The following is a 24,247-nucleotide window of genomic DNA, read 5'->3' on the forward strand; positions in this document are numbered from 1 at the left end:
TAGAAGATTTAGGATTTTTGCTTGGAAATAGTTCCATGGGTATTTTTATACCCCAAGCATACTTCAAAGAATTTTTTTCCACAGGTAGATGACAAATGTTGGGAGATGTGATGAGGAAGAAAGATGTAAACTGGGAACACATTTTGAGAGTGTAATGAGATGGCAGATTTAAAATATTTTGTACCAAGTACTTAGTCAAAAATATTGGGTGAACAAATTGGCGCAATTAAGAAAATTATTTTTTGAGTTAAGAAACAGGATCTGAATTGCCTAGATACTGTAAGGCCTTATTAAGTTTAATTCAGGTGACTATCAAACAAGTGATTACTAGAAAACATAAATCAAAGTCTAAACCAACTGTACTTGAAGTAGTGAACATTGTAACAGAGAGAAAAAAAAACTGGAAGTGAGATTTTTAGAAAAGGGTAGGAGCTAAGTACATACTAAAAGATAGAAGTTGTGGGGACAATACATGCAGAATAATATTTTGGAGGAGGAATGAGGCTTAAGGGAAGGCAGAAATTGAACAATTTATGGAATGTCGAACTGATAATTGTAAAAAAAACATGTATGTGAAGTATAATGTTTGTAACTGTGAACATGTTAACATGCTTGTTTTCTTTTATATAAATATACGTTTGCTTATGTCTTAAATGATAATTAAATAAAGGTGTTTAAAAAAAAGACAATCTGACCAAAACCAGAATAGTTGCAGTGAATGTAACAGCAGAATATGGTACCCTTTCCAACAGCCAAAATAACCACACAAGTTCAGCATAAATATTCTTAACTGTTACCAAGTTTCAGTAGCCATCTATGGTACGTGAACTGGGTCGTACTTTAAAGGACAAAGCCCTATCTTATATGAACAGTAACTGCTACTTATCTCAAACTTCCAGCAAGCTTGATTATAATAACTTAAGTTTTTTGCAGTGGGACTGCAATACATACAAATGTTTCACCCAGCCCATCTAAAAAATGGGGCAAGGTCAGTATACTCAAGAAAAAAAAAACATGCACACATACCCACCAAATATTAACACAATTCATGGATGATGCTTTATTCACTTTTGTGATTCAGAAACAACGTTGACAAGAGTTCACATCACCACTACTGTCCATGTGGGTTTGTCCTGACCCTGCCGGTTTTCAGATTTGCATACAGCTTTATCTTTTAAAAGGACATGACACAGCAAGGATCAGAATGTAATCGTACAGACTAGAACAACACAAAAATCAACATTTGAAGATGCAGAGATGACCTTTACATTACAAGGCAAAGGTATCCAGAATCTAAGTAAGTCAACAAAAATGATCAGTAATGCACAAACTAGCAAGTAAAGTCAAACAATATATTGTGTTCAACAACTACAAATGCATCTATGCTGTCAAGTGAAATGCAAGAACCCAGTGTCCAAGTAAACTGCATCCTTAAATAATACTCTATAGGATTACTTGGGATTAAACAAACTAAAACCTTGTAGACAACTTTCACATGAAATGGATTAAACTGATTAGAATGACTGGCACCTCATTCGGTGTGGTTTGCAATGCATCAGTGTACTGCTATGAAAAGTAATATAAATGACTGAATGTATGGCTAGACTACTTCTCAGACAAACTGAAAAGCTCAGTACAGAACCAACAGGTCTGACTATTGAATAGCATTTCATAATACACTGTAGGAACTGTCCTAGTAGTAGGCTGATATTTAGCTATAGCAAGTACTGTAACACATTCAGTAAATCTCTGCAGTCATATCATCTCCCTTCCAACAATCTAGCCTTCAGATCCTGCAGATAATCTGCTACAATGTGAACTTCAGCAGTGAAATATATATGATGCCAGTACTCCAAGACTTCCAAACTTCAACTAATGGAAAGAGCTTGATAGGAAGGCTGGCTTGTCATGGAAACTCACACAGCAGTACAACCATGTTTAAAAGCTTTCAACGCAGGCTGCTGCTGGACAAGTGTCTATTTCAAAATATTAACTAAAAGCAGCACTACAATATGCAGCTGTCTCAGTGTGCACGTGTGATGAGAAAAAGATGTACATAGGATGACAGCTACATTAATGAGAATACCAAAGAACCACAGAAAATGATCTCACCATAAGCTAGGAGGGGAAGTCAGTTCTATAAACAAATGCACACACATTACAGAAAAGTTAGTTTACGAGATCTAAATATTCAAATTAACGTTTTTCCAACTGTCACAAAATAAAGCCAACAAATGTAATTCCTTAAAAAAATATTACCACACTCAGTGCATATTTCTCAAAATCTTACTTTACATCAACTGCAGTACAGCTATATTAGGTCATATGATGCAATAACACACAACAGAAAAACACAAGGTTTAAAACCAGTCTCCCAATTCCAAACCATGCTGCATCATTTCTTCAATGTATTTTATTTCTGTTTTTTCTTCTCTGTTTTATTGTCCAAACAAGCTGTTTGTAGTCACTGTGGACAAATGATAATTTATCAGCACAACAGGCAAAAAATAATTCACCAAACAGTTTATTTCTTCTTAGTCTGAATATAGCACTGGTGAGCCTGGGATGATTTCACATTGCTGTGTATGGAATGCAGAATGCCTCCTAGACAGTATCTTTATGTGTCTGAAGCTCAGAGAAAACACCAGCAACCACAGCAGTCTGCCAAGCAGGACACAGTCGCTTACACGTACCATTTGAAACCATCTCTCAAGAGATGAACTGGGTCTGAGGAGTAAATAAATCAATTTTGTGATCTGCTGGGTTAGCAGCAGCTTCATAAGTGCAGATGGTCACTTCATGCCTGCGAGCCTGTAAGGAACAAAAAGATTAGCTTAGAATTATACATACATATAATTAGCAAATAAAAGCCCAAGGTCTACCCAGTTTACTTTAATTTTCCAAGAAATATTTTTGTTCTTCTATCTGGTCAGTAGAAGTCATTATACTGCAAAATCTTGGAATTCTGTAACTACTTCAGCTACCGTCACACTATGGCTGAACTGGCCACTTATTCACACCCCATTTGGTGAAATACCCATTCTTTTTTTGGTGCTAGATCCTCAACTTTCCTCAAATTATAATATACATTTGCTGTGTCACAAACAAGCTTGCAAAATGTACAGTTAACTGAATAGTTACTGTCAAACATCTAAATAATGCTAAAAAACTTAATTCTACTTCTGTCTAAATTCTGTGGTGTATTTCTTGTTAAACATCATTACACAAACAGTGAATGGGGAAGTTATGTTTTGTAAGTCCTGTCAAATATACTTATTAAAAATATGGAAAAGAATCAGTCCTGATGGTAAACAGTGTAGTACTCCACTGATCACTTCCCCTTACTTCTCACCACTACTTTTTTGTGCTGCCTTGGAACTACCACATTTTTTTTATTTTATTTATGAAGCATTGTCTGCTGAACAGTGCAGAAGCTTAGTTGCGATCCATATATTTCATGCTCACCACTATTTTTTCGATGAAAACATAGTTAAGTAAGATATCATAGCAGTAGATCTTTGAGGATGGTTCATTGCAAGTGATTTGTAACAATAAGGTTTACCCAACTTCTTGCCCAGATTACAACTATCCAATACATGTCAGATGGCTGTTGATAGTCTCATGCCTTTGATTACCTAAGTCAGTATGTAAGACTAACATTTCACAACAGCGGTTTCCCCTTGTTTGCTGATGTGTCATGTCTGCTGTGCTGACTGGATGAATATGGAAATAACCTCATTGAAAACCATCTGAAAAGTTGCCAAGGCCAAGTAGATTGCTTTCATTTTGCTCAGGTTAATATGCAGAAACTTTTAGTTATGTACTTACCATAACTTTGGATGTATGGGATCCATCTCGCCTACATTCATGACAGATGGGTTCGGAGCCGATCCATCGGCTCCGACTCGGCAACTAATACACTAGCACGAAGTCTCTCATTGGCTGGGCTACTCCCTATCCCAGGATGCACTACACCTGCTTCCCCAGATCTTGTTTGTTCGCTTTCATACATCCATGCAAACACAGAAAAACTAGTAGTCACAATAACCAACTAAAGTTCTTCAAGAAAGAACGCCAAGAAAAGAGGGACTACAGCTCCTCTAAATCCAAAAGGAAGGGGAAGGAGGGTGGGTACTTATGAATGTAGGCGAGATGGATCCCATACATCCAAAGTTATGGTAAGTACATAACTAAAAGATGTAATGGGATCCTATCTCGCCTACATTCATGACAGATGGGACAGCGTCCTAGCACCTACATCCCGGTGGCTCATTGGAAAACACTCCTGAGAACTGTGGAACCAAAGGAAGCTCTGCCTCGAGAAACCACATCCAATTTGTAATGAGAAATGAAAGTGTGCGGAGAAGTCCAGGTTGCTGCAGCACAAATATCATCTATTGATAACTTGGAGTGAAAAGCTACGGAAGTAGCCATTGCCCTGGTAGAATGAGCCTTGACTGGAAAGGGGAGGTCTTTGTTAGCTTGTGAATAAATAAAATGATACAATCTTTAATCCATTTAGATATGGAGGTTTTTGTTACTGGTTGACCCAATTTGTTCGCTGCAAAGGAAACAAACAATTGATTAGATTTCCGCGTTTGAGCGGTTCTCTTCAAATAAAAACGCAGTTGTCTATGTACGTCAAATTGATGCAAAGTATATTCTGCGTTATTAGAGAATTCTGGGAAAAAGACAGGGAGTTCTATAGTTTGTTGCATACAGAAAGAGGAGGCCACTTTTGGTATAAATGCAGGGTTTAATTTCAATGAAACTCTATGCTTGTGAAAAATCAAATAGGGAGGATCAGAACAAAGAGCTTGAAGTTCTGAAACTCGCCTGGCAGACGTTATGGCTATTAAAAAGGCCGTTTTCCAAGACAGAAATTTTATAGGTTCATAGGTTCATACTAGGCTATCTGCCCGAGGGCATTTACAAGCCTAGCCCATAGTTTTGTGGCTTACGCCACCCCTTTAGTATGGGGAACTATACCCATTATTTTGCTGTGCCTCTGTTGAGCAGTGACACTGAGGTAATCCCTGGGGTATATCTGCGATCTCCCATCCATTGGTCAAGATTTCTCTTGAACAAGGCCAGCGAGGTGCTCTGCCTCACATATACCGGGATTTTATTCCACAGCATAGGGAGTCTTTGGGTGATGAATCTATCCCTCCAGCACGTCCTATTAATAGCCGTGTCGAGGTTTAAGTCTCCCGCCCTTGTGGCTCTGACGGATCTAGATTTTTTGAGGTGAAGCATATTCATCAAATCTGGGTTTGACATGGTAGCAGCAGGTAGCAGCTGGTTCGAAAGGACGGGCAGTTAGGGCAGCAAGAACCATATTCAAATCCCAAGGGGGAACAGGATGAGATAAAGGAGGCCTCAGGAGCCAAGCCCCTTTAAGGAAAGCCTTACAAAGTTTGTGAGACATCAATGAAGGTTCAAATGAAGCATGAAAATTAGAAATGGCCGCTAGTTGAACCTTAATGGTAGAAACCGAAGAGCCCGACTGAAAAAGAGAGGCCAGAAAATTCAGAACCTCCGAAACTGGTGCAGTGAGAGGATCTATACCCCGTTCTTGAGCCCAGAAAGCAAACCTTTTCAATTTACTGGAATAAAGTTTGACGGTGGAAGGTTTATGAGAAGAAGACAGTATGTGGACCACGTCCGGGGAAAGAGTATTGTCTCGGACTAAGGATGGAAGTGGAGTAACCATGCTGCCAACTTCAGGGACCTGAGAGACGGATGAAGCCGTCCTGACTGATGAGTCAACAGGTCTGGCACCGGATCCAGAAACCATGGACCTTCTATCGCATGCCTCTGTAAGAAAGGAAACCAAACTTGACGAGGCCAATGCGGGGCAATCAAAATCATCTCGCTCTCCATGTAAATGGCCTTCTGTATCACCCTCGGTAAGAGGGGGAACGGAGGGAAGGCGTAGAGAAGACCGGGGGGCCAAATGTGAGTCAGAGCGTCCCTGGGAGTCTGTCCCTGAGAAGGGAACAGTGTGAAGAACTCTCTGCATTTCGCATTGTGAGGGCTGGCAAACAGGTCGCAGCAAGGATGACCCCATCTGTCGAAGATTTTCGCACCTATACCCTGGTTGAGGGACCATTCGTGGGGTAAAAGAATGGTCCTGCTTAATCTGTCCGCAATCACATTGGACTTCCCCGGTATGTGCGTTGCCATTAGAAAGCGGTTGGTAGCTACCGCCCAGTGCCAAAGTCTCATGGCTTCTCTGCATAGTGGGTAAGACCTGGTTCCACCTTGCTTGTTTATGTACCATACCACCGACATGTTGTCGGATAGGATAGCAATCGGGCCCTGTTGGAGAGCGTGATGGAGAGCTTGAAGTACCAGTAGTACCGCTCTCATCTCCAGGACATTGATATGCAGATGCGTTTCCTGGATCTGCCATGTGCCTTGGACCGACCTGTCCAGGTAATGACCCCCCACCCTACCTGGGAGGCGTCCGTAGTCACAGTGGCAACGGGACGTTGTGGTATAAAGGGTCGCCCCTGGTCGAGATTTGATTGGAGAAGCCACCAATGCAGATCTCGACGGCAACTTTCCGTGATTATGATTAAGTGGTTCAAGGGAAGTTCCTGATAAGACCATTGAACCGACAGTAGCCATTGTAAAATTCGCATATGAAGTCTGGCCAAGGGAACCAAGAGTATGGTCGACGCCATCGAGCCCAACAGTTGTAGGATCCGATGGGCCGGGGCTCTTTGTAGAGGGAGACAGGATTTGACCTGATCTTGTAACACCTGAATTCTTGCTGCCGGTAAAAAGGCGCGCATTCTTTTTGTGTCTAAGTCTGCGCCTATGAAAGTAATACGCTGAGATGGCTGAAGTACAGATTTTTGCAAATTGAACATGATCCCCAAGAAACGGCCCAAGGTGAACGTGGCTCTGAGCGCTTGGAGTAGTAGATGCTCGGAGGTGGCAGTAAGGAGCCAGTCGTCTAGCTAAGGAAACACCTGGAATCCCAAACTTCTCAGGTGAGCAGTTACCACTGCCAGACACTTGGTGAACACCCTGGGGGCTGTGGTGAGACCAAAGGGCAGTGCTCGGAAATGAAAATGACTGACTCTGAGGCGGAAGCGTAAATGTCTCCTGGACTCTTGAGCTATGGGAATGTGATAGTAAGCGTCCTGGAGATCTATGGAGCACATCCATGCATCTTTTTCCAGCAAAGGAAGAATAGATTGAAGAGTGACCATTCGGAATTTGGACTTCTTCACGAAACGATTCAATGAACTGAGGTCCAAAATGGGCCTGAAGTCCCCTGTCTTTTTTGGTACCAAAAATAATTTTGAGTAAGTTCCTGATCCGATCTGGTCGATGGGGACAGGCTGGATGGCTCTTTTTCTTAGCAGCTTTGAAACCTCTAATGCTGCTTGATCCCGCTGACTGGGTGGTACGTCCGGGATTTCCCTTAAAGAAAGGGGGGGTTTGTTGAAGGGGATGATATATCCTCCGGTAATAATGCGAAGCACCCACTGATCGCTTGTTATGGATTCCCAAGCTTGTGGGTGCACCGCAAAGCGACCCCCGACTGGCTCCGGAGTTGCACAGTCGGGCAACAACTCAGGATCGCTGGTTGTATGAAGAACCACGAAAGGAATCGCGGTCTCCAGAGTTACGGGGGCCTCTGCCACCTCTGGGGCGGCGTCTTCCAAAATCCCCCCCCCCTCTGCCTCTGGAGGGGGAATCACTGGATGGAGTAGGGAAAGACTTCTGAGATTTTTTAAACCACATTTTCCCACCTCTCCCAGCCTTGGGGTAAGGCCTAGAAGGAGCGGAAAATCGGGCCCCAATGGCAGTTAAAGTCTTGCCCTCCTGCTCGCACCTAGTTAGTGTGTCCTTCACCTTGGGTCCAAACAAAGATGACCCATCAAAGGGGGCGTCGGCGAAGGAAGACTTGAAAGCCTCCGTGAACGAACACAAGCGTAACCAGGCTTGTCTCCTGAGGGCAACGCCTGTTCCCGCTGCTCTACTCGCCTTCGCTGCATATGAGATGAGCCTCATGGACGAGTTAACAATAGAAAAGAGGGTAGTCATCTGTGCACCAACAGTCGGGGCCAGCGCCTCAGGTAGATTACCAACAAGAGAGTCATTTAGCTCTTTGAGAAGATCTCTTTGGAGCCTCGTAAAATGACACAAGTAGTTCAGCGACCGTAAGGTAAAGGCCGCTGAGGACAGGGTACGCTTCCCGCACCTATCCATACTCCTAGAGCCCTTATTAGGAGGATGAACAGACGCCGAAGCCACTGCCACGTCCTGCTGTGTGGCAGAAGCCACCACCAAAGCATCTACAGGCACACCCTTTGTGAGAAACTCCTTCTGGGGGCTGACAAAATTTATTGGGCCTCGCAGGCACAGGTTCCACAGAATCAGGGTGTTCCCACACCCTTCGAGAAACCAAATCAAGGAGTTCATCAAGGGTGGAGACACCCAGGAGGCGGAAGGCTGGGCCCCAAAGGCCTTGAGGAAGACTGACTCCTCAGCTGAAGGGGTTTTGGCTTGCCAGTCACCTCTCTGTCTCAGAATCTCCAAGATATCTGAGAAGGAGATATCATCCGAAGATGATTTGGGGACCCTTCTGCCATCGAGGTCAGTATCCGATGTAATAGACTCATCTTGGGAGTCTACGTGTTTCCTCTTACACAATTTCTTCCGTGGGGGTTCGTCCGAAGCAGTTTCGGACGGACCACCAGGAAGAAGGGAACCTCCGATGGGGGTATCCTCAGGCCCTGGGGCCCCGCTGCCGGGGGGCTGTAACACAACAGAGGCAAAAGTCTCCAAATCTAGGGACGGTGAGGTAGAAACTTGTTGAACCGGCAAAGGCATGGCCAGCGCGCTCCTCATGGCCTCAAAGGCCGGACCTCCAGAATCCGAAGAGGTCACTGGTCTAGAGGCCACGATGGCACTGGGAATTCCAGCAGCCGATGCTCCGAGAGGAAGACTAGGCACCGAAGCACCCAATCCCAAAGTGTTCCCCTCGGGCCCGGCTGAAGAGGTCGCAGTACCAAACCCTGAACCGGAGAACAGGGTAGGAAGCACAGTCGGAGTCGAGAGGCCTGTAAGGGGTCTCTGCTCCGACCGTATGGCTCCACATTGCTCCACCACCACCGGCTCCAACGGCTCCGAAGAGGTTGGAGGAGGAATCAAATGTGTTGGAGGGGGGATCGGCTCTGAAGCAAACTGTGCTGGAGCCGAGACCATTTTAGTAAACACTGGAGACTGGAATAGCCTCTGTAAAACCCTATCCAGGTCCATATCTGACAGTCTCGAGGATTTAGAGGAGGTAGACACTCGAGAAGACTTTCTTCTCGGCTCCGAGAGAGAAGGGGACCGGCTCCGATACGGCTCCAAAACTATCGGCGCCGACTCCACCACATCATGGACCACCATCGGCACCGAGGAGCCTTCTTCGAGCCGAGGGGAAGAGTCTGAGCTGCACACTTCCACCGCCCAAGTCATTGGAACCGATGGAGGTGATTCACCTCGATACTCCAACTTGCGGCTCCAAGGCAATGGAGCCGAAGTAGGAGGTATCGTGGCAGACCCTTCGACCCTCGGCCCCGAAGTCAGTGGAGCCGAGGAAGAAGAGGTCAATTTTGTCTTTTTAGAAGTCGGCTCCGACGGACTTGTCGGTGCCGACAATCTTTTCTTTTTGGAAGCAACAGGAGGATTTAAGGCTTCCTCAAAAGAAGGTTTGATAAGCCCTTTCAATATCAGCTTGTTCTTACGTTCTTGAAGAACTCTAGCAGAAAAAGCATGACATACGCTACAAGTCTCTTGCAGATGTTTCGGCCCCAAACAATAAACACAGATTGAATGGCTGTCTGTTATGGACATTTTATAACTGCACCTTGTGCATTTTTTAAAACCTGACTTTTGTTCTTTAGACATAGTACAGGTCCTACAACAAGTATGACTTTACCACAAAAAGTAAGCACTATAACAAAAAAGCGCCAACTGAAAAGCGCAAGACACACTGGCGCGAGCACTTAGGAAAAATTTACCTCACAAACAAACAGACAAAACAAGTCCAACGGCCCAAAGCCCTCTAATTTAAACGGGCTTGGCCCGAGAAACAATTAACCACAAAGGGAAATTAAAATTAAATAGTACACAAGGGTAGGGCAAAGGCCCTCTAACTTAAACGGGCCTTGCCCGACTGAAAAAAATAAAGTACCAGAAGACACTCAAGCACTCAAAAGTCACAAATAGTATAAAGAATAGCTGTTAAAACAGCTGTTTGGTTAATATATGACAAAAACCCCAAGGTCAAAGACCAATAAAGGTAAAAAGAACCACTTAGCTCCAGCCAAGTCGAGACCACGTCCAGCTTGTAAAGCGGCAAACGAGATCTGGGGAAGCAGGTGTAGTGCATCCTGGGATAGGGAGTAGCCCAGCCAATGAGAGACTTCGTGCTAGTGTATTAGTTGCCGAGTCGGAGCCGATGGATCGGCTCCGAACCCATCTGTCATGAATGTAGGCGAGATAGGATCCCATTACATCCTTTCTTTCTGAGATAATTGCTGTGTGACCGATAAATTGGTGAAATCAGCTCTTTACGCATAATCTGAACAGTACTGTCAAATGATGAATTCTTGCAGAAGGTGCTGAAGTCATCTCTTTGGATAAGATGGTTGGAGCTACTTAATCATAGGAATGTCTTTTGTACAATTTAAAGAAGAGGGGTCATTGTCAGTAGGGAATCTGTAAACTAGTTTCAGATGTTGCTGAGGAACCTATCTTCTTTGTGTGTGTGTGTGTGTGTGTGTGCACGCGCGCGCGCGTGTGTGTGTGTGTGTGTGTGTGTGTGTGTGTGTATGTGCGTGTGTGTGCGTGTGTGTAGTTTTGTATAAGGAATTAGGGAACTCTAGGAAAATATGTAAGCTAAGACTTACTCGCAAGTACAGCTTGCTGTCTACAGAAGTTTTCAAGCTCAGTTTGACCTATACAGCACTTATAATTTGCCAAAGTGAAGTCATTGCTGCTGAATGCTCCACAGGTAATTCACTACAGCTGTTATGTGCACAGACTGCATAAGTAAAAGAGTTCCTGTGACTGGGGCACAGTGAAACAATCAGTGAGATACAGAAAGATGGTGTTGGCTCCACTGTGTACTGAGATAACAGTCATGACTATGCCCACACAACTCAGGACTGATTAGAAGCGCTAGCTCTGGATGAGCTAACATGTAGCAGGATAGTATTAAACAGGCAGAGTCTCCATTACTTTCTCAGGGCATGAGGGGAGGAAAGAATGCCTTGCAATGCACTTTCCACTATGATTTTCCATGGAAATCACAGCCAATGGAGACATTTACTTCAAGGGGATGGTATCTGCAGGCAAACATTGCACACCCAACCCAAGAAACAACAAATGGGAATACATGTGGAATGTTATGGTTAAAACAAACAAAAAAAAAGATGACTCCACTGAGGATGGTGACACTATTCTCAACTCCTGAAACTTGCTACAAAGGGAAAGAATATGCCAGTAGTTTCCTACCCAGAGGAGAACAAATGGGGCAGTGGTGTTACTGGGTGTTGCAAAAGCAAATAAAGGCAATATAGTACCATTTTATTTCCTGAGGTACACAAAAACTGAAGCTAAACTTCAACCGCTCAAGAGCTGTAAATACCTCAAACGGCAAGACTATAAACTCAAAGACTTGATCACGTTTCCAAAATCTGAGGCATTTTCTCTAAGATGGCCTTAATGGAATGTACAAATACGCACTAATTACAGGTTACAGTTGGAAATTTATTCACTACCATGAGAGTGTTTGGCTTTCGGACACATTTATGTAAAGAGAGTTATAGGGAACAGCATTTACTTTCTTTTACAACAGATAAAAGTTTTGGAGCTTGCGCATACCTCAACATTGTACTGAAGGGGTCACTTGGATGACTGTCTCATTTTGGTGATTGTACATACTAGGAAATGTTTCACTTTGGTATTTGGGCATGCATCAACATTTTACTGAAGGGGTTGCTTGTGTGAACATTTCATTTTGGTGCATATACATACTACGATATGCTACTGAAGGGTTGTTTGAGGAAATGTTTCATTTTGGCGCTTTTGCATACCTCAACATCTTACTGAAGGGGTCCGCTTGGGTGAATGTTTCATTTTGGTGCTTGTACATACTAGGAAATGTTACTGAAGGGTCTTGTGGGGAAATGTTTCTGAAGGGTCTTGTGGAGAAATGTTTAATTTTGGTGCTTGTGCATACCTCAAGATTTTACTGAAGGGGTCACTTGGGTGAATGCTTCATTTTGGTGACTGCACATACTACAAAATGTTACTGAAGGCTCTTTTGGGAAAATGTTTCATTTTGGTGCTTCTGCATACCTCAACATTTTACTGAAGGGATCACTTGGGTGAATGTTTCATTTTGGTGAGTATACATACTAGGAAATGTTACTGAAGGCTTGTTTGGGAAAATGTTCCATTTTGGTGCTTCTGCATACCTCAACATTTTACTGAAGGGGTTGCTTGGGTGACTGCTTCATTTTGGTGCACGTGTATACCTGGACTTACTAATAAAGATGTTGCTTGGGGAAATAATTAATTTGTGTATCAGGAAAGTGTTTGTGCATACACGGTCAGACTGCTGAAGTGACCACTGGGCAAAATAATTTATTGTGTGATTTTAGTACTTGTGCATACACAACACAAACTACTGAAGGGGTTTACTGGGGAAAATGCTTTAAAAAGTACAGTTTTGTACCTACCATAAATGTAGATGTTCGAGGATCTCCACTGCTGCAGTCCTTACATATGGGTAGTCTGCTGTCCACAATCGGCCCGAATACCAAAGGGCTAGAACCGGCGTCGGTCATCGGCACTCGAGACTGACGTCAGTACGTGCCAGTACAAATGCGCATGACCGATGCCATATACTCAGCCTTTCTTGCCTCAGACGCCAGAATGCAAAAAACACCACCCAAAACCCAACCTAAAAAGGGGGAAGGAGGGAGGGAAAATTGGACTGCAGCAATGGAGATCCTCGAACATCTACATTTATGGTAGGTACAAAACTGTACTATGTTCTTCGTCTCCCATTGCTGCAGTCCTTACATATGGGTAGAATCCCAGAGCAACGGAAAAAAGGGAGGCTGGCCAACTAAATAGCATTAGGAGCTGCTAACATGCCCTGTAAGATTGCAGTGGCAAACCCAGCCCTAGACCTAGAATAAAGAGGTAAATGATAATGCTTTGTAAAGGTATGTACAGAACTCCAAGTAGCTGCTTCTAGAATGTCTTTAGTAGCTACCCCTCTCAAAAAAAGCAGTAGAGGTGGCCGTAGCCCTAGTAGAATGAGGCCTGATCCCAACTGGAACATCCTTTCCATGATGAGAGTAACAAAAAGCAATACAATGGCCAATCCACTTGGAAATAGTTTGTTTCGAGACAGCTTTCCCTTGTGAAGTCAAAGCAAAAGAAACAAATAATTGTTGAGATCTTCTGAACTCTTTGGTTCTGCTCAAATACCTTAACTGCCTATGTACATCCAAAGAATGCAAAACTTTTTCCCCTTTATTTTGGGGGTTAGCATAAAAAGTAGGCAAATGTATAGATTGGTTCAATGCCACATTAGAAATCACTTTAGGCATAAAAGTAGGATTAGTACATTAGTTCAATGCCACATTAGAAATCACTTTAGGCATAAAAGTAGGATTAGTACGTAAGGAAACCCTGTCATTGTGAAAAATCAGAAAAGGTTCCACTGCCATGAGGGCCTGTAATTCAGATACCCGTCTAGCAGAAGTAACAGCCAACAAAAAAGCAGTCTTCCAAGACAACAACTTCAATTCAACTGTAGCTGCAGGTTCAAAAGGAGGCAGAGTCAGCTTTTCCAAAACAAAATTAAGATCCCAGGCAGGAGTAGGAGCTCTTCGTGGGGGTCTTATATTCTTTGCCCCTCTAAGAAACTGTTTAACCAATGGATGTGAAAACAAAGGAGGGTCACAATCATAGTGAGCAGAAATAGCTGCAGCATGCACTTTTACAGAAGAGAAGGACAAACCCTTGTCCAATAATACAGTCAAATATTGCAATGTACAACTCAAATTAGGCAATTTGACATCAAAGCCATTAGCTGAACTCCAAAGAAAAAATCTCTTCCATTTATCAGCATAAACCTTTCGAGTACTAGGTCGCCTGGCTTCCAAAATAACATCCAAAACTTGTTGAGGGAGCTGAAGGCCCTCCTTCTTTAAAACAGAATGCGCCAGGCTGTCAGGTGTAGGGATTGCACCCTGACATTGAGAAAATGATTGTTTTCCTGAGACAATAAGTGAGGAATCTGTGGTAATGGCCAAGGTGTCCCATGAATTAAGCTCCTCAACAGAGGGTACCAATGCTGACGAGGCCAATCCGGTGCTATAAGGATCATGCAAGGTTTGTCCCTCCTAACAGTACCTTTGGAAGAAGAGGCAAGGGAGGAAAAGCATACACGTGAAGGTTGCTCCAACTGAAGGATAGTGCATCTATTTTCCAGGCTGTTGGATGAAACAGCCTTGTGCAAAACAGTGGCAGTTGGAAATTCAGAGGAGAAGCGAACAGATCTATGTCTGGAGTTCCCCAAGCCATGGTCAACTGAAGAAATACCCGAGGGTCCAACTTCCATTCGTGAGGATCCACAATCTGTCTGCTCAGAACATCTGCTAAAGAATTTTGTGCTCCTGGCAGAAACTGTGCTCGAAGAGTGATGTGCAGATTTAAAGCAGTTTCCCATAACAGCATTGCTTGTCTGCAAAGAGGGTAAGAATGAGTTCCCCTGCTTGTTGATGTACCACATGACAGTTGTGTTGTCTGTTCGAATCAACACCAGTCCTGGTTGAAGTAGGCCCTTGAATGCTTCCAAAGCAAATTGAACTGCCAGCATCTCTTTCATGTTGATATGCAAGTGAAGTAGCTCTGGGGCCAAAGGTCTTGAATCCATTTTCCTGTGAAATGAGCTCCCAGGCTGACTCGAGGCGTCTGTCGTTAATATCTGACTTGCCTCTGGTTGGGTCACAGAGAGTCCCTTGTTTAGGTGACATTCCTGAGCCCACCACACAAATTCTTTCTGAATGCAAGGCAGAATCTGAATGACAGTGTCCAAATCGTGGCTGTGTTGAGTCCAAACGCTTTTGAGATACCATTGCAGCTTCCTCATATGCAGTTTGGCATTGGGAAGTACTAGAATGCAAGATGCCATGAACCCCAAGGCTTGAAGGACTGTCCTTGCAGTCAGCCTGGACATTACTGATAACTGTTGGAAGTATAGGTGAAGATTTCTTTGTTTGTCCGGGGTAAGAAATGCCATCTGAGCAGCTGTGTTCAGTCTTACACCCAGAAAACACATCTCTTGTGAGGGTACTAGACTGGACTTTATTTCGTTCACAGAATACCCTAGGCAACTTAAAACTGTCATTACATACTGCAGATGTTGAAGAAGTTCGTGCTTGCCTTGAGCCAGAATCAAACAGTCGTCCAGATAAGGATAAATTTGAATACCTTTTAGTCTGAGAAATGCTATTACTGGAGCCAGGACTTTGTGAATACCCTGGCGCAGTAGACAAGCCAAAGGGCAATGCAGAGAACTGATAATGCAAATTCCCATTCAAATCTCAGGAATTTCCTGCAACTGGGCCTGATAGGAATGTGAAGATAGGCTTCTTTGAGATCCAGAGTCACCATCCAGTGATCCTTGCCCAACATAGGTAACAGCTGTTGCAGTGTTAACATCTTGAATTTTGGAATTTCCAGAAAGCTGTTTAGAATGGACAAATCCAGAATTGGTCTCCAAGTATTTCCTTTCTTTGGCACTAAGAAAAGACGGGAATAAAACCCTGTGCCCCTTTCTGCAGAAGGTTCTTCCTGTATTGCTCCCAACTGAAGCAGAGAAGAAATTTGTGCCCGTGCTTCCAGTCTTTGCTGACGAGGCACATCCGGCATACCTTTGAAAGGAGGGAATGTGTGAAAATAAAATTTGTAGCCTCGATTTATTATGTCCAATACCCATTTGTCTTGGGTAACCAAATGCCAATTCCTTTTGAAAAGTCCCAGTTTTCCTCCTAGAGGAGCTGCCAGCAAGGCAGAGTCCGCAGCTGAAGACACAGGTCATTGGGTCTGTTTCGAAAGGACTGACCCCTGCCCTCCCCAGCAGAAAGGGTAGAAGAACTCAAAGTCCTAGAAGTAACAGTGCCCTGAGAGGAAGCCCTACCTCTACCTCGCCTCGACCTGCCCCTAGATTGATAATCCGAAGAGGGGAAAGACCATCCCTTAGCAGGCCAATTTCTACTGAACTTAGGGGCTGAACCTGTAAAAGTCCTTAACCGTCTGCATAGACTTAGCTTTTTCCTCCATTTTTTTCAAAAGTGACTCTACTGGAGGGCCAAAAAGAACATCAGATTGCAGAGGAGCATCCATAATTCGAGCCTTAACATGCTCTGACAAGGTCTGATCTTCAAGCCAGGCATGCCTGCGAACAACTGAACTAGTAGCAGCCACCCTGGAAGAAGCCTGTAAAGCATCAAAACCACACTGCAAAGAATGCTTACCAACTTGGTCTGAAGCATGCACTAAATCCTGAAGCTCCTTACATTCAATACCTTCAGCTAAAGCATCTACTTTACATTTTAATTGGCCCAGCAAATAATTTTGATACCTGAGCATATGAAACTGACAATTTAAAGCTCTCATAGCCAAAGTAGAAGAGGTATACAGTTTTTTACCCCACCTATCCAGGGCCCTAGCATCCTTGTCCAGAGGAACTGGATTCTTAACCACAGAAGCCCTAACACCTTTGGGGCCTTGAGTAATAGTTTCTGGATCAGCCCTAGGACTCTTATATAAGTACTTGTGAGCTTCCGGAACCCTGTAGTACCTATCTGGTTTAACCGGGGCAGGAGGCAGAGAATCTGGGTTAAGGGTAGCCTCAGAAAATACACCCTGAACAACATCCAGTACAGGAGGAATAGCCAAGGGCCTATGTTGAGGCAAAAACAAGAATTCTCTTAGCCTTTTACGAGAATCAGAATAATCCTGGCCTTCCCATTTGAAATGTTCCCTCATGGAATGCAAAGTCTCAGAGAAAGAAAAATCTTCTAGAGGGGACGCAGAGGGAGTAGTATCCTCAGCCTCCGAATCAGAATAGGGAGGGAAATCCTGAAGTTCTTCGACAGAAGAATCTGACTCATTGGAAGACTGAACCAAACCCTCCAACTCTGTCTGTACCCTGGGCCTCTTCTCAGGGGGGGGCATAGAACCCCTAATTAAAGTTATCAAATCTTCAGCCATCTTTAACATGTGCTTCCTAGGAGCTGGACCCTGGGGACTAGCACCAACAGGGGCAGACTTAGACTTAGAATGGCCTTTGCTTTGAGAAGGAGGAGGCCTAACTACCCTATGAGGGGAGGGAACCACCGACATCTGAGAAGCACCCTCAGCCTGGCCTAACACAGGAGAAGCCACTTCCTGTAGTAACAAAGGCTCCCCTTGAGACTCAGGTAAACTTTCAGAAGGAGCCGCTGAAGTATTCGGTGGTTCTACAGAACCGGCGTCCGGAGTGGACGACTCATCCTGTTTGGACCGCAAAGCCTTCTCTTTGCGTTTCTTAGAAGAACCAGGCGTCGGAGAATCCAACGGCATGTTGTAATTACAACGTTTACCAAACACAAGCTTAGCACAGTCCAACCGACGTTTAATAGTACGCTTGTTAAAAGTAGCACAAAAGCGACACCCAACCACGTCGTGCTCAGGCCCTAAACAAGGAATTCAGAGTGAATGGTAATCCCTATGAGGAATCTGTTTCCCACAAGAAATACAGTTAATAACTTTTTCTGACATCCGTCAATACTGAGGCAAGAAAAAGACAAAAGTGTCCCCAATGGGGTACTTAGCCCAACTTGGTCTCCGGTCTGAAACTCAAAAACCGACAATTCCAGAACGCCGAACGGCACTTGCAAAAGGCTGATTCTGCTTAGGACCACGCGGCAAGAAAGACTGAGTATATGGCGTCGGTCATGCGCATTTGTACTGGCACGTACTGACGTCAGTCTCGAGCGCCGATGACCGACGCCGGTTCTAGCCCTTTGGTATTCGGGCCGATTGTGGACAGCGGACTACCCATATGTAAGGACTGCAGCAATGGGAGACGAAGAACATCATCACTTAAGTACCTCATGGATATGCCCATGTAAAAATCCACCCTAAAAGCAAACCTGATCTTTCTTACCCTCTTCCTCTTTGTAGCCTCTTTCCACACTTTTGCTCCTCTGTCCTCTCTATCCTTACTTTCTTCTCACCATACTCTTCCCTCTCCATACTGACCATTCATATATATCTACCTTATATCTCTTCTGAACTTACTCTCTCTTTAAGTATGCGACTAACAGCCTACCTCTTTCTTACCCTTTCTTATGTATACTAATTGCTCTCATGCACTGTAGTGCAACAATGTTTCCTCGCTCATTTATTTCCTATAATCTAACCATAGTACATGCTCTTAGTATTACTTCTCAAATGTAAACTTTGTAAATAGACATATGTTAGAAGGCTTTATATCTCTAATGTTTCAATGCTGCACTACTGAACTGATTAAACTTCTTTTTATGCAATTGGAGCTTTTCTCCCAAGGCCTCCTCTGAAAAAGGGCATTGGCTCAGTCAGACTTTTCCAATCAACAAAAGTAAAATAAAAATAAATAAATAATCCATTAGTGTGTCATGGAAATGCTTCTGCATAACTGGACAATCCATTTGGGCATTTTATTGTCCTGGGAGCTGGCTGTGTTATAATACTGATTCACTGGCTTAGTTTAATTTTTAGCATGGTGCCATGTCTTACCCTCTGTGCTGATCTACTATTTATTAGAATATTGTAGTACAAATACGGTGTAAAAAGCATAGGTTATCTTAGGCTCAGGTTTCAGATCAAAGATGATTTTTTTTATGTATCCAGCTTTCAAGGGTGTACTTGAATTAAATGAGAATAAATGAAATGAGACTGGAATTAATATCAACTTGTGATGAACAGGTGCCAGTCTCTCCTTTAATTGCCAAGTCTTTGTGTACTTTTCAGAATGAATTCTGCAGAAGTTGTAGTTTGGTTAAGAAACAGTTATTAGATGTTAACAATATCCTCAAGAACACTGCTGATAAACAACAGTTTGTAGAAATGATGGACTGCTGGATAACAGTAACAGTGCTGATAAATATATCCAAATGCTCTGTACATATATTCTGATTCTCCTGAATAATATCAACTGAAACAGTCTTTCTTGTTACTGAATAATGCTGGCTATTTGACCTGACATGTATTCATGTATAAGAGGGTAGGCGTAAGATAAATAAGAAAAGAGGGAACAAAAGGCCTCAAATAAAGTAAGGAAATTGGGGGAAGAACGTGCTACACGTGTACTATTTTGGAGTAGAGGTTTTTTTTTTTTTTGGGGGGGGGGGGGGCAAAGATCAGATGTGTATACACAGATATGTATACATCAGTTGTGTATACCAGTGGTTGTCTTGCTGGATTAAGGGTAAGGAAACATGTTGTTTATATACATCTAAAAGCAACTTTCTGAAATAAATTATTATAATGCATTTATTTCAGAAATATCCCAGTCTGACATTACAGCAGTATACAGAAAGTGTCTGTCATTTAGGGGTACCAGCGAGGAAGCAAGCTGCATATATGTGCAACAGTAGCAACTTGAAAAAATATTGTGGACTTGTACCTTCATTTTCACAAGTATTTGTCTTGTCAATTTCCGGTGAACTGCTAATGTGAGAGCTTTGCTGCTGTCTATAAAAGTGATTGAGAAGTTATGTACCTACCATAACGTTCCATGTTAGTTGTCTTCTCTCGCCTTCTTTCTTGCTTGATGGGTTCGGAGCCACTTGCTAAGCTCGAGAGTCACTTTTACCAGCTCGAGGCAGCCCCATATCCCATAATGCAAGGCGGTAAGTACCCAGATCTCGTTTGGTACCTATAGGCAATAACACCTAGCACAAAAAACTTCCCAGAAGGAAAGAAAGGCAATTAGCCTAAAGGATGGGCTATAAGGGAGACCAGATAACTAGATGGTCTTAAGAAGCAATCTTCCAGATAGGGAGAAAAAGGTCTGTCCAGGCAAGGGGGCAGGAGGGAGGGTCGCAAGAAAGAAGGTGAGAGAAGACAACTAACATGGAACGTTATGGTAGGTACATAACTTCTCAATGTTAAGTTGTCAATCTCGCCTTCATTCTTGCTTGATGGAACCGCGTCCCTAGCACCTCTATCCTGGGTGGCTCAATGGAACAGACTCTTGAGAACCGTAGAGCCAAAACTGGCTCTATCCCTGGAGGCCAAATCCAATTTGTAATGAGAAACAAAGGTATGAGGTGTGGCCCAAGTGGCTGCTGCACAAATAGTGTCTAAGGGGAGTCTAGCCTGAAAGGCTGTGGAAGTGGCTAAACTTCGCGTGGAATGTGCTTTTGGTTTTGAGCACAGCTGTTTGCCCCTGAGCTGATAGATTTCGGAGATGGTGGAAGAAAGCCATCTAGATAAGGTCACTTTGGAAACAGGAAGGCCTTTCTTATTTTCAGCATAAGAAAGAAAGAGCTGATCGGATTTCCTGAATTGTTTTGTTCTGTCCAAATAATATCTGAGTTGGCGGTGAACATCAAGATAATGTAATTTTGTTCCGATCTGTTGGAGTAATTAGGAAAAATACAGGAGATCAATAGATTGGTTCAAATTAGTTTTCGAAGCCACCTTAGGCAAAAAGGATGGATTAGTTCTCAAGGATACCCTGTCCTTGTGGAAGACCAAATAAGGGGGACGAACAGAGAGAGCATGAAGTTCTGACACTCTCCTGGCCGAGGTAATAGCGACAAGGAAGAGTGTTTTCCATGAAAGAAACTTCAGTGAACATGAAACAGCTGGCTCGAAGGGAGGAAGAATTAAGGATGTCAGCACTAGATTTAGGTCCCATTGAGGAGGAGGACTCCTGACAGGAGGTTTAAGGAGAAATATCCCTTTTAGAAAGGCTCTACAAAGCCTGTGGGACAATGTTGTGATCTGCAAACCCGACATGAAAGTTCGAGATAGCAGCCAACTGAACTTTGACCGTGGAAGATGAAGAGCCCGAGTGAAAGATTTCCGCTAAAAAATCCAAAACTGCATGAACAGGGGCAGTAAAGGGATCTATATTCTTTGATTTTGCCCAACAAGAGAAGCGTTTGCACTTGCTGGTATAAATCCATCTAGTAGAGGATTTAAGGGAAGCCACAATGATATCAATAACCGGGTTAGAGATCATAGGAAGCCTGGCTAAGGAAGGAAGTGGAGCAACCAAGCTGTGAGGTTGAGAGAAGGAATAGACCGATGCAGGTGACCCGATTGGTGGATCAGAAGGTCTGGCACTGGGTCCAGATGCCACGGCTGCACCAATAGGTGACGATGGAGGAACGGAAACCAAATTTGTCGAGGCCAATAGGGGGCAATAAGAATCATTTTGGCTCTCAAAACGGTGGCTTTCTGGAGTACTTGTGGAATCAATGGAAAGGGAGGAAAGGCATAAAGAAGTCCCTGGGGCCAATCCTGGGTAAGACCGTCTCTGGGGGGATGGCCTGGCAGTGGGAAGAGAGAAAAGAAGTCTGGGCATTTGCTGTTTTGGGGAGTAGCAAAAAGATCGCAACATGGGCGGCCCCATTCTAGAAAAATCTCCTCCACTATAGAATGTTTGAGAGACCACTCGTGAGGCATGAGAATAGCTCTGCTTAATCTGTCCACTAAAATGTTGGTTTTCCCAGGGATATGCGTTGCTACCAGAAACCGATGAGAGGAGATCGCCCATTGCCAAAGTCTGAGAGCTTCTCGACACAAGGGGTAGGACTTGGTTCCGCCCTGTTTGTTGATATACCATACTACAGACATGTTGTCCGTGTGAACTGCAATTGCTCCCAAGGGAAGAAAGTCGTTGAGGGCTTGCAACGTTAAAAGCACTGCTCTCATCTCTAGGACATTTATGTGCAGGTGGTATTCGAACGGTTGCCACGCCCCATGAACCATCCTGCCCTGATAATGACCCCCACCCGATCAGGAGGCGTCCGTAGTGACTGTGGCTACCGGGCCGGGATACAAAGGGTCTGCCCTGATGAATCTGGGGAGAAGAAATCCACCAGGATAGGTGGTTTTTGCAAGCTTGTGTCACCAGGATTTGGTGACGCATGGGAAGTTGCTGGTAAGACCACTGGGTGAACAACATCCATTGAAGAAGACGCATGTAGAAGCGGGCCAAGGGAAGAAGGGTAATGGCCGCTGCCATGAGGCCCAACACTTTCAGGACCAGTCTGGCTTGCACCTTTTTGCTGGCAAGGATGATCCGCACGTGACTTTGGATATCTGAGATTCTTTGGTCTGTGAGGGTTGCTGACATCCGAACAGTGTCTAAATTTGCGCCTATGAAAGTAATAGACTGGCAGGGCAACAAGGAGGATTTTTCGTAGTTGATCGAAATTCCTAACTGAGTGCAGAGATTTAGGGTGTAATCCCTGGCTTGGAGAAGTTGATGCCTGGTGGTGGCTGAAAGGAGCCAGTCGTCGAGATACGGAAACACCTGGAATCCTTGACGTCTCAGCTGAGCCATGACCACTGCCATACATTTGGTCAACACTCTGGGGGCTGTAGTGAGACCAAAGGGCAGGGCTCTGAATTGAAAATGACTGGACCCCAGCCGAAAGCGGAGAAACCTTCTGGAGAGTCTGTGAATTTTTATGTGATAGTACGCATCCTGAAGGTCTATTGAGCACATCCAGTTGTCTTTGCCCAGGAAGGGCAAAATTGATTGAAGTGTGACCATTCGAAATCTCGTCTTTTTCACAGACTTGTTGAGTCTGCCGAGATCCAATATTGGTCTCCAATCTCCCGTCTTTTTGGGGACCAAAAAGAACCTTGAGTAGATTCCGGGCTCTGAATGGTCTGTTGTAACTGGCTGAATGGCCCTTTTGTGTAGAAGCTTTGATACTTCTAACTTTGCGATTTCCCTTAGACCGGGTGGCATATCTGGAAGGGAATTTTTGTGAGTGAAAGGACTTTCCTCGAAAGGAATTTTGTAACCCTCGGATATGATCGACTGTACCCATCTGTCTTGTGAGAGGGAACGCCAGGCTTCTGGGTACAGCGATAGTCTTCCCCCGACTGCCTCCAAGGATGGACAGTTGGGCAACATCTCAGGGATGCTGGAAGGGCTTGTCAGAGAGAGGCTCTCTGCTTCCCTGGTTTTGTGGACCCCCTCTGCCTCTAGGGCGGCGTCTGTTATTATTACCCCCTCTGCCTCTAGGGGTAAACTGACCACGTGTGCCTGGCGTGACTCCCTGGGATTTACGGAACCACATTTTTCCGCCCTTCTGACCTTTGGGGTAAGGTCTAGAGGGGGTAGAAAAACGGACCCCTACGGCAGAAAGAGTCTTGCCGTCTTGCTCACACCTGGTCAATGTATCCTTCACTTGAGGGCCAAACAATGCTGACCCATCAAAGGGAGAGTTCGTGAAGGACGCCTTAAAGGGATCTGCAAAATTACAGAGCCGCATCCAGGATTGACGCCTGAGAGCCAACTCCTGTACCTGCGGCTCTACTCGCTTCATCTGCTGCATACAAAATCAGCCGCATGGAGGAGTTAGCTATAGAATTAAGGATTCCTAGCTGAGAAGCAATCTTTTCCTGAGCCCATGGAGCTGTAGGATCCTGCACTACTTCACCTAGTTCTTTAAGGATGTCCCTTTGGAGTCTGGTGAAGTGACATAAATAATTCAGCGAACGCATGGCAAAGGTCGCTGAGGAGAACATCCGCTTACCATACCTGTCCATGGTCCTAGAATCCTTATTAGGAGGATGGACTGGTACGGAAGGATCTGCAAGTTCCTTCTTAGTGGCGGCCGCCACCACCATGGCATCAACAGGGACACCTTTTGTAAGGAATTGCTTTTCAGAAGGGGCTGTAATAAATTTAGACGGCCTCCTAGGAACTGGCTCTACAGAATCAGGAGAAGCCCAAGCCTTCCGAGCGATAACCTCCATAAGGGGGTCGAAAGGCGGAGACACCCAGGAGGTGGAGGGTCGAGATCCAAACGCCTCTAGGTATACCGACTCATCCTCGGAGGGATTTATGGAGGGCCAGTTTCCCCTCTGTTTTATGAGTTCTAGGATGCCTGAAAAGGAGACATCCCCAGAGGGGGATCTTGGGGACCCC

General features: G+C 44.3%; 1 protein-coding gene across 1 annotated transcript in view; it reads right to left on the reverse strand.

Annotated features, from left to right (window-relative positions):
* Window positions 1–1,034: 1,034 nt before the first annotated feature.
* Window positions 1,035–24,247, reverse strand: part of PITHD1 (PITH domain containing 1) — a 491,261-nt gene continuing 468,048 nt past the window's right edge. The window contains exon 6 of the mRNA XM_044060068.1: window positions 1,035–2,811. Coding sequence (XP_043916003.1) covers window positions 2,710–2,811 — 102 coding nt within the window. The 3' untranslated portion in view covers window positions 1,035–2,709. The remainder of the gene's footprint in view (window positions 2,812–24,247) is intronic.

Source organism: Protopterus annectens, chromosome 1.part2 (assembly GCF_019279795.1).
Source record: "Protopterus annectens isolate FY-2018-M chromosome 1.part2, PAN1.0, whole genome shotgun sequence".
Classification (NCBI taxonomy): domain Eukaryota; kingdom Metazoa; phylum Chordata; order Ceratodontiformes; family Protopteridae; genus Protopterus; species Protopterus annectens.